The following is an 11,291-nucleotide window of genomic DNA, read 5'->3' on the forward strand; positions in this document are numbered from 1 at the left end:
CCCAAATCCTTTCTTCTTTCACAAGCTTCAATAGCGCGGCACGGACCAGGTACCCCTACTACCAACCTTAGCTGTACCTGTACCTCACAGCAACCTTGAAACAAAACAACAGCAGCATCTGTTGGAGGCTACCTTTCTGCTCGCGCCGCCGCCTTCTCACTTCGAGGCCAGATCTCCATCATTATCTTCATTGCCTTCATCATCTTCCTTCTTCACTGCCTACCATGCATCAGCCTCAGTCTCAGGATCAGCCTCAGGACCAGGATCCGGAGCTCCATCTGGAGGAGCATGCCGCCATGCCCCCTCTGCCTGATGCTGAACGCGTTAGTGCTACCCTCAGCTCCAGCTCCAGCTCCACTGTCTCCTCCATCAACAACGGTGGTCCTTTGGGCCAAGACAGTCACCGTCTTGGAGGCGATTCCGCTCAGAGCAACCATGGTAACGACGATGTGGCCGCCGCCGCCGTTCATGGAGACGCGCCATCTGTCCTGCCTACCCTGCCCGACTCCTCTTACTATCCCGGGCTCAACTTCTCACTCCTCGCCCGCTCACCCGCCGCCAGTTACGAGAACGGCGTTGGTCAGGCCAGGGAACGGAACCGCGTTGGTCTTCAGGCCAGCGTTTACTTGCCTGACCACAAGATCCTGACCCGCATCGGCCAGCATCCCGTCGTGCGCCACTAGGAGGGTGCCGACGGATGCCTGGAGCGACTTCTTACTGAGGTGCGCGCCCAGCTTGGCGGCCATTGGAGCTTTGCTGGCCTCTTTCGCATCGGCTGGGCCGATGTTGATGCCGCCGCCTACTTCCCTGATCGCCCGGTGACGTTCCTTGTGATTATCCGTGCAGATTCTGTTTTGAAAGATGTGTCTGTCGCTACAGAGTTGGCTGTGTGCTGCCACGAGATCTTTGCGAGGTATGGGGACCCCCCCCTTTTCCTAACTACACAGTCCCTGATTGACGCACACACCGGTGATATGAACCAAAAAAAACTGACCTCTTCTTCAATCCAAGTCTCGGGTTTGGCGACATTGCCGTTGAAATTGCCCAGTTTGAGGCCACTCCATGCAACGAGAACGACGATGCTCGCCTTCGAGATCGAGATGCCGACGATCGCGCCTGGTGTCCCAACAACGACTTGGAGCATGACTTCGGACGCGACCCTGCCATCGGGCGTAGCATCGGTGTCAAGGGATCGGATAGCTCGGCGACGCTATGTGGCTATGTTGGCATCAATGGCCAGGTCTTTGGCCTGACCTGCCACCACGCCGTAGCTTCGGACAGTAAGTTCCGCGTATTTTCTTTCCTTCCTCATATTCTCTCTTTGCGGCCGAAACACCTCCACTTGTCCCATAGAACACTGACAGAATCACCAGAAGCACGCCTAGATGCCATCCCGGTTTCCGCTGATCCACTCGTCGTCGAGAGCCCGTCGCCCACAGAGCAGCGAAGATGGAAGATCTGGCTGGAAGATCAAATCACCGAGGCGACTTGTTTCATGGTCAACCTGCAGGATAAGAGAGACTTCGCGGCATACAACAACCTGCCCTTCACGCAGCAACAGCAGGATTCTTTGGCCATGTGGGAACACCACGTCAATGTGTTGACGGACCAGCTTCTGCGCGTAGACAATGCCTCCCCTAGTCTGGGCACGGTGCTGATGTCGTCGGGTCTTCACGACAAGGTCAATGGCGCCTTTGTCCCTGATTGGGCGCTTATCGCGCTGGATGAAGAGCGTTTCACACAGAGAGAGGCGCTTAAGAATGTAAGTTTGTTTGAGCATGTCCTTTTTAGGCAGACTTCTGTTCCTCTTTTTTTTTCCAATGGCTTTTATCCACCTCTCGTTTTCGTTTTCCGTTTCACCACAAATATCAATTCATGAAAATGTATTTGAATGTCCCGACCACATTAGCTAACCTCTGAGTGCCAAACAGGTATTCCCCGACTTCGGCCGCAAGGAGTATATCACCCCACCCAGCATCAACCGTGTCTTCGCCGACTCCACATTCCACTCGACTACCAAGCTCGCCACTAAGCTAGCCAACGGCAAACACAACGGCAAGGTCTTCAAGATTGGCCGCACAACCGGCACGACGAGGGGCGTGCTGCATGAGGTGTGCGTTGTGACGGTCAAATATCAAAAGGGCAGCGGCAGCAGCACCAGCACCGGCGACAAGGAGGTGGCCGTCGAGACCAAGGCATGGGCCGTCACCGACGCGAAGGACAGGGACGGCCTCTTCGCGGTTCGAGGGGACTCGGGCGCGGCGGTCGTGGACGCCCTCGGCGTCGCTGTCGGCATGATAGTCGCGGAAGGCAGGGACCAGCTGAAAGGCATTCCGTCGTGCCTCACCTTTGTCATACCCATGGAGGAGATACTGAACCACATTGCGGTGCGCTATACGGAGATGCTCGACCAGGGCCAGGGCCAGGGCCAGGGCCAGGGCCAGGGCCAGGGCCAGGGACAGGAAGGCGAAGACGGAGCTACTAATGCTTTGTGTGTCAAGTGGCTCTAGGTTACAGTTATGGCGGCACAGTCCCAGACTGGAAATTGCTTACAGTGTACGATTCTTGCATACTGATTCGGGCGTCGTTTCCAGAGATCGTAGAATTTGCTAGAGTTAGTTTCTTCTAGTTGATTTGAATCTTTTCATTTCAATGAGAGATTGAGAAAAATAAAAGGAACACATCAGATTTCCCAGATTCGTCCCCACCCCCTTTGACGTGATGCGAAGAAACAAGGCCGGCTGACTCGCCCCCATATGATCAAGTGCTTCCTGGTCCGTCTTCTCCACCGGGCTAGCAGCAGCATACCCACTCACTCTCACTCTACACAGCTCCTCCATTCAGCCTCATATACAACAGAAACAGATGACCCTCGTCACGGATTGGACAGACCATGAACCTAGGGACATTGGGGGCTTCCCTGGTCCCGTTGGGCCCGCCGGAGCTCACCGCTCGGCCGCGGGTCTGGCAAGTAAGTATGTATGTGATTATGTACGTTGATCGTTGCTCGCTACATAAGCCGGGGGCTGACGAGCTCGCGCGTCCGCGATCGCGATCGAGTGAGCAGGCACCGTGGATCGCATCATGGAATTTGCTCCAGCCGAGTCCCCAGTCTTGCATCCCTGCCCCGATGCATCATCCAGCGCGCGCCCCAACTGCACCCAACTGCGATTGCAACTTACGGGTATGTTTATGTTGCCCGGTGGCGAGCGAACCCAAGCTCTGCCTCTCTCTCTCCCTCTCTTCTGCGCTGCCCCCAGTATCAGCCACAGCTGGATGTGCCGCACCGGTCCGACCGGGCATCAATCGCCAGCCATCCATCAAGGACCGCTCTCCGCAACATCCATCCCCACGTCCCGTTCCGTTAGCTCTAAGTACCTAGTCAGCGACCCCTCCGTGATTTGACGACATAATTATTACTTCCTAACAAGGTGCCTCCCGGTTCTATACAGTACGCACAGCTATCATACGAATAGCTACGTACAAGGGCCTTACAAGTATGCGACAAGTCTCGTGCGACAACGCTTGACGCATGGACTCTATCGTACGAAGAGCGCAACCTAATGGTGAGTAAGAAGCCATACATGATAGATCCAGATCGCTGACAACCGCGTGTCCAAGACTTCAGCCTACGACCGTGATATCTAAGGTTGGGTCATCCTACTCCAAACATTCTTCGTCACACATATAAACACCATGCATTCTACCATACATGTACGCTTCGTGCATAGGACCTCGTGCCGCTTGGCAGAATTTGACAATCTTTAACGGTGAGCATGAACTTAGCCACCTCCTTTGAGTGAGAGATAAATGGTAGGGTTATGATAGTCAGTATCGATAACAATACCGGTGCAAACTAACTCGTGTAGCATGCTCAGGGTAAGGAACTCTAGAAAAAAAGAAGTGTATGTGTTAACATATACTCTTGAAGGAATGCCATACACAGAATCTGAATCTATCTTAATCTATTGAGTTCCCCACCAACCATCTTCTCAAGGCCTCTTATGCTACGCCTCAACCTCAACAATCGGGGTTACGCAGTGATATTCTCCAGTACAGAAGCACTATCTGAATAGATTTTATGGTTTAAATCACCACATCATCCAGTTCCCAGTCCCAAACCAAGTAAGACATAGCAGCACATATCCGTCAGCCTTTGAGCGCCCAAGCAAAGCCATCACTTTCGAGCAAACATAAGTTACATTTGCTAGTGCCTGGTGCTATAGATCGAATTTGAGTGTCAATAGATCAAGGGCTATAGTCTCATTAGGATACTCATAACGTGAAGCTCTCGAGAATATGTTGTTTTAAGCACAATAAATAGGCAACCTTAGCTAGGACCTATGCGCTAGGGTCACGATCGACGACCCTAAGGGGGCTCATGGCAGCAAATCGGTTTTGCGCATTCAAAACAAGGTTAAATAAGAATTAGCTTGATTGTGAATCTCGTGTACTCCGTTAATCTATACCTTCCTACCAGCAGTAACAGCATCTTTGCCTTGTTCTCTCCTGAGGTATCTAATTCCGTTTCGCTCGAGCGAGACAGCAATAGCGTCGTCAAAGTAATAGGAAAGCTAAGGCTTCCCAGAACAGTTCTCGAATAGCACAATAGCTTCTTCATACTAGAGGGAAACATAGTTAACATAATCCTAAATATCGGGGTTTTCCTCTTTTACTGCCGCATTCCACAGGCATGCACAGTGTGACATCTCGAGTGCGATTTCGACAATAAGCCACACACCATACCTCATGCATTAGTCTACCGACCGACTCTATGCTTGGTACCCCCAGAGACCACATCTCTAGCGACGGATCGTCGGGCTGCAAAGCTTCATACGAGGACAAGTTCATGGGTAACCAGGTCGACACGACGCCTACCAAGTGGATGGCGGAAGAAGATAGAATAATCCGTAAGATGAATAAACGGGGCTATGTATGGTACGAGATCAATAAGGCTCTACCCCATCGAACGAAAGGCTCGATTCAGGTGCGAATACTTTACTAAAGTGAAAGACTGAAGGTTGTCAAAACAGTATCGTATTTAGAATGTTATGGAAAACCACGTATTGTCCATTACCTAGATCCATCTTGTGACGCACTAGGAAAGGCAATTAGAAAAGGCCGGCAGTGATTATCGATGCGAAAAGACAAGAAAAGTGGGCATGGTTCTCTATCTGGACACCGCAGGCTCAACGTTTGCCTCTGCGTCGGTGACGGAAAGTGCTTGACGCACGGCTCCAATTGTGTTCACTCGAGCTAAGTCGGTTGCTTTACCTGAGCAAATGGGGACCCAATCAAAGCCTTAGTCGAGAACTGGCAGGACTATTGCCATGTAGCTATTGGGCGACAGTCAGTATGTATTGCCCTCTCCCTCCGTCCTCCCGTTTTCCCCTTTCCTTTTCCCCAAAAGTCTCAAGACCCGAGAGCCAACCAAGTTCAAGGAATACCCCCCAAAAAAATGGATGGGAAGCATGTCATTGGCCCTGGGTGAGATAACCTTTCGTGTCAAGTACAGGCAATCCAAACGATTGAGGAGAAGGACTATATATATAGCGTACTCTTTCCTAGACTAAGATATGGCTATATTACCATCCGCTTCACTAATTGTGGTATACCAACGTGATGTGACAGGTTATTAGAAAGTCCAAGGTAGATGAATGAAGCTATATGACAACTCGTTAAGTTGTTCTAGGAGCCTTCTTCACTGGTCAACTATGTCGTGTGGGTCTAAGTCATGTCGTACATAGTAGTCAAGGCTGAGGAAAAACATCTATCCTCGACCTGCGCCGTCATTTATCTCGTACTTAATCAAACAATGCTTCCTTGTCCAAGCCTCGTCAACCAGACAACTCCCATACCGGCTTAGCACCTGACCGTGAAGCCTGAGAAGTCATCATATGTGGTTCTTCTGCAGCACTGAGTTGATAAACCTGCAGCTGCATTGGGTTTACATTGTATGCGTTCTTGTGTGCATGAGAACCGTCGGGCGGGATCGGAGCAGGATCATGCCTTCGACGGCGACGGCCGAGAAAGAAAGCACCTAGAGCTAAGAGAGCAACCCCTATAATAGCGCCAATAACGATGCCCACAATGCCCCCTGTGCTCAGGTCATTTCCGGACGAAGGAGCTGCTGAGCCGGTGCTCGTTTCTGAGGCTGGGGTAGTTGCGCTGCCTTGGGTCTGCTGTGTGGAGGATGCTGTACTTGACGATGTAGTCGTTGAGGATGCAGATGCCTGTAGATATGTCTTAGACTTTACTTGGGACAAGTCACTAGATCGACTTACAGCAATGAACTTGATTCCCCATGCCTCAATGCCCTCGTTCGTGGAAGGGGTGCGCGTGACTGGTTCTTCTGTTGGGGTGGCCAGCCCGATGTCTGTAATTACGCCTGTCCAGACAGCACCTTCCGTAGCTGTTGCGTGGCATCCGTATTCGTTATCCTGACACATGAAAGAGAAAACATCGCCAGTAATGCTGCGCTTGTCAAACTTAGGACCGTGCTTACGAAGTTAGAGCAGCTCACCTTGGACAACAAGTTATTGTACTGATTGACTGACCATCAGCGACGCCTCCCGTTGCACATGCTTTCGTGTAACCAGTCGGACACCCACCATAGGTCAAATAGGGGACGTCTATCGTGAAAGATGGGGGAAAGCAATTACCCATAGGCGTGTTGCCGGTCAGGACTGGAGTGGGAGTCCCGTACATGTTGCTAAAAAATCCCGATCCAAGCAACACCAGGTAGTAGTTCGTGCTGGCGAAGCACGTCGTCGGTGCGACCCATGTTGATGGAATGGTCGGCAGTGAGCTGAGAGACATGACTGCCTTGACACCGGCCCCAAGGCCTATGGTTGTTCACGGAAAGCAAAATGATTTCAGGCGTTGAACCCTATGATTACACGACAGCAAGGAAGCAGGGCATCCCGAGCAAAATATCAGTCCGAGCCAAGAAGCGCAAGCGCTGTTGTGCGCGGCCTTTATCAGACCTAGTAGATGGCAGGACAAGAAAACGCCAAGACCAGGCCGCTTTTGGGCTTGCAGGAGGATGTCCTCTGCTCGCTCAGGTGCGGGCGGTGTTAATCCGAATAACAACAGGATACCCAACCCAAGATGACGATGGAGCCTTTTCCACATGAACAGCAAGACCTCACATGAGAAAGAGCATTGGAGATAAAACAGGCTTGTTCTGCATATAATTAACACACAAGTTTCCCGCTCTTCCTCCTTCTTCCGCTGGGTCTCGGTCTCAGCAGTACCCTTCTCTTTGATTATTCGGAGCCTCAACTGTCTCAAAGCCGTCTCATTGATTGTGACGCTCGCAGCCCACGTTATTACAATGTTTCGGGCGAAAGTGACGTTTTGGGGATTGAAGGGCCTGCGCCGCTGGTCAATGCATGCCACAGACCAATCAGAGCCCGATCGCAAAGCTGTTGGTAGATAGCCCCGTTTGAATAACCGTATGGTTGCATCTGAGGTGGATAGATATAGCAAATAGAAGTGGCGCGCGGCACGGAACTCATGCCCATTGGTGACTTACCAGGATGTCGCGACAATCCCTGCCCCAGCCCAGCCAGCCCTCCTAGGCTCCTAATCCTAATCTAGCAAATTTGTTCCACGAGATCTCCCGTCATCAGTCATCAGCCCAAAAGAAAAGCCTCTTGACAAGAGTCCCTGTCTCCACCTGTTCAGAGACTACTGACGGGGACTAACACTCATCTTAGCTTCTGGAGACAATTACATAGTCTTTAGAAAAGACACTAGGTACCGGTATCACACGATCAGCGTTAAGCATCATACCTAGCGAGTCTGAGACTTATCGACCAGGTCGGACCAGGGCTGGGCGCCTAAGTGCCGCAAATCCAGATTGGGCGTGATTAGCTGACGACTCCTTGCGTGAATTTGGAACCAACATGCAGAGGCAAGCTGCAACACGAGGAGGGCTGCCTCGTACAGTCCTCAATTCGGTGACCACGAATGGCTCCGGCACTCATTCCAGTCTGGACTCTCGCTCAATAGGGGTTAAAGGGCAATAAGCCGCATTATGTGCCTCGCTTATTATTTTTCGCCTTTCCTCCCCCCCCTTTTTTGTTTTTTTCTACCCCCTTCTTCACCTCCTCGGAAACCTTCTTCAATTCAATCCAATGTTGAAGCTCTTCAGTCTCATGAAAACACCTTCCTCTTGGTCGTTATCCCGCAGTAGGTCTTGGCACTCGCAAGACCTCTCGCACCTATGTCCCTGCTAGAGTTAGTCGGGTCTTCTCGCTGGGTGCAATTACTCCATCGCGCAGCTTGGCGCCAGTACCGAATCTCCCTAACGACCGCCATCATCCTCCTATTGCTCTCGACTGTGTGGTTTTATAGCAGCTCTGCTTTCTATGAGAGGCTTCCGACTACCCACCGTACTGGCAAGTACGCAAAGACAGGCTCAGAGACAGGCTCAGAGACAGGCTCCGATGTAGATCGAAGCAAGTCTACCTTCCTCAATAGCAGCCAACTGATCTCGCCCAGGATATGGCAGATCGTGCTACCGAAGAAAGACGGGGATCTGCCGTCGCCCGAAGGCTTAGAGAATACAGCCTCGTGGCTAGCCTTGAATCCCGATTATACATAGTAGGTGTCTTCAACCAATCCCTCTGCCACCGCAAAGTCTCGCCCTCCCGAGTCGTCTAAGCAATGCACGCACACCCCTCTTGAAAATGCAACCAGCTAACCCCCTCCAAGCACACTCGTAGGCCAGAAAGGTGGCCTAGAATTCGTTGAGAGTCGCTTTGCCCATAAACCTGCCGTGATTGAGGCATACAAGACAATGCCGAATGTCGGGATGAAGTCCGACCTCCTCCGGTATCTTATTCTTGATGCTAAGGGTGGGGTTTATACGGATACAGATACTGTCGCCCTGAAATCTATCGATAAGTGGGTGCCTACAAAGTATCGAGACAAAGCCCATCTGATTGTAGGGATCGAGTTCGACCGTCGTGATGGTGGCGGGTGGGCTGATATCCCACACTGGCTCCAATTTTGCCAATGGACTATCGCGGCAGCACCAGGTCATCCAGTCTTTCCGAAGATGGTCGAACGTATACTGGAGTCGTTAGAAGGCTTATCTAAAACCTATAATGTCCCGGTCGCTGAGTTAAAGCCTACTGAGTTTGAGGTTATGAACTCTACAGGGCCAGCCGCCTGGACTGACATCGTCTTCGAACAACTTCAGACGTTCGACCCCTCCTTAAACACGACAAAAGACCTATCCTTTATGACGGAACCAAAACTATATGGGGATATATTAGTCCTAACCATCGATGGTTTTGGAATGGGCCAGTCACATTCACACAGTACAAACGATGGAAGTATCCCCGAAGCTGCTTTGATGAAACATCTATTCCGTGGGTCTTGGAGAGGGGGGTTCATAAAGTGAGGAACTTCCCATGGCCTCGGTCTTGGTTGTGCGAATATGTATCGTGGGTTTTGAGGATACCCCGACTAAAATCGAGTTACTGTACCGGTATCAAAACGGCGTATGGTTTGCTATCACCACTGGGAGAGTAGCATTAGACTCAGGCGGCGTAAGTTCCAGGTTAGACTTTGTTCTACGCTAGAAAGATGCCTATCATATCATCGCAGGTAAAACGCCTCGGACCTGATGCCTCGTGCCAATATCTCGCCGCAAATCCTACTAGATAGATAAACATTTTGCGGGGGCCAGATGAGTAGAATTACCCATACCTAAAGAAGACACAGAATATGGAGCTGGAGAACGAACGCCAGACTGGGAAAAGTCCATGCATAATAACGAAATAGAAAAAGGACGGTGCCACACCCTCCTTCTACTTGGCAAATCGGCCACAATTCTCAATCCGACTTCATCCAGAACTTCTCAAAGCATCAAACTCCAACATGATAGTTTTGAAGCAAATGGAAAACATGTTGAGCTGCGATCGAACACAGCACCCGCGGTTGCGATCGCAGCTCTCACAACGGGCCGGCTTTGTACTCTCATAGAATCGGAACAGTTCCTGGTGTACTGAGCTTGGCATAGCCGCGTCGACCTCGTTATCCTAGCCCCCAAAGAAGCCCAGAGGGTTAGTCCCGAAGGCTTCCTAGCCACTGTAGTAGATAAATTTCCATACTTGTGTCCGGTGCCCCATCCGATCGTCCCTAGGAACGGGCCAATAACATATGTGGCCATGACCTTCCTTGGTTTCCGGCGAGGCGAGGAAGCAGCCAAATCTCTAGCGCGGTACCGTCGCCATGCGCACGTCCTGGCTGTCGACCGAGTCGGTGTCGCTCGCTTCGCCGTCGTCGCTGTCGTCACTTGCGTCGGTCTTGCTCGCATCTCCGCCGTTCGCGACGGCCTTGCTAGTGTTGGCACCACCCGCTTCGTCGGCGTCGCTTATGTCGTTGACTTTGGTTGTGTCGTAGAACTCCGAGTGGGAATAGTCTATTTTTCTTGCTAGTTCATTCGTCCGCGCGATACAAATAACCGTTCCTCCCCTTCTTGCGGCCGGGAAAGTCGCTCAAGGTGCACTCGCTCTCAGCATCATCGGCATCCTGTGATGTGGTGGCCAAATTTGATCATCATGGAAGTCTCCTGTATGACGATCGTAGAAACCCATTATATGACTGGTCATATAGTAGTGCCTGAAGTTGTCGATCCGGTCTGCCTCGAAATCATTGCAAACTAATAATCATTAAATAGATTATATTTTTATCTTATTTTAGTTTAATTATAATAGCCTTAGACTTTTATATTATATTTTATAAGAATACTAAATCTACTAACATTCTTAAGCAACTATTTCTAGAAAATATACTTTAGGTTCGTCAAGATAATCAAGCTCTTATTTACAATATCCTAATAGATGCCGGCAACGACCACCTTAGAAGATGAAAACAAGTAAAGACAACCTAAAGAAAGCACCTTTCCCAGACAATTAGGAGTGGCTCATATGGAGGGGAGCTATTAGCCACGATAAGGCAGACCTACTCCGCCCCGTCTAGCTCCGCCGTTGTGAGGAGTGCTCTACCCGACGTTGTCAGGCTCGATAGTATGGCGAGATTCCCGTCGCGACGCAATGCGTGCGGAGAACACGTGCAAGGCGTTTCACGAGTCTCCTTTGGCTGACCATCCTCATCGCCGCCTCGCCACCTTGCTACTGTCGCTACCTGTAGCCCTACGCAGCGCCTGTGAAGCGAAGGCGCCCAGAATACGGTCACTCAGTGGGTGAACTACAGTGCAATAACCGTCTTCCTAATAAAGTCACGATGCACGAGTGATGCGGCTACGGCTTAGT

The 11,291-nt window shown here is 51.0% G+C and overlaps 1 protein-coding gene across 1 annotated transcript; it reads left to right on the forward strand.

Annotated features, from left to right (window-relative positions):
- Window positions 1-224: 224 nt before the first annotated feature.
- UCRPA7_407 (hypothetical protein) lies at window positions 225-2,510 on the forward strand (the record flags this gene model as incomplete). Its single annotated transcript, XM_007913003.1, has 5 exons — window positions 225-671; window positions 735-913; window positions 1,012-1,280; window positions 1,374-1,762; window positions 1,932-2,510. 5 exons carry the CDS (start codon window positions 225-227, stop codon window positions 2,508-2,510), a joined length of 1,863 nt encoding a protein of 620 aa, XP_007911194.1.
- Between the last annotated feature and the right edge of the window lie 8,781 nt (window positions 2,511-11,291).

The sequence above is a fragment of the Phaeoacremonium minimum genome (assembly GCF_000392275.1).
Source record: "Phaeoacremonium minimum UCRPA7 unplaced genomic scaffold PA7_03_scaffold_30, whole genome shotgun sequence".
NCBI classification, from domain to species: Eukaryota; Fungi; Ascomycota; class Sordariomycetes; order Togniniales; family Togniniaceae; genus Phaeoacremonium; species Phaeoacremonium minimum.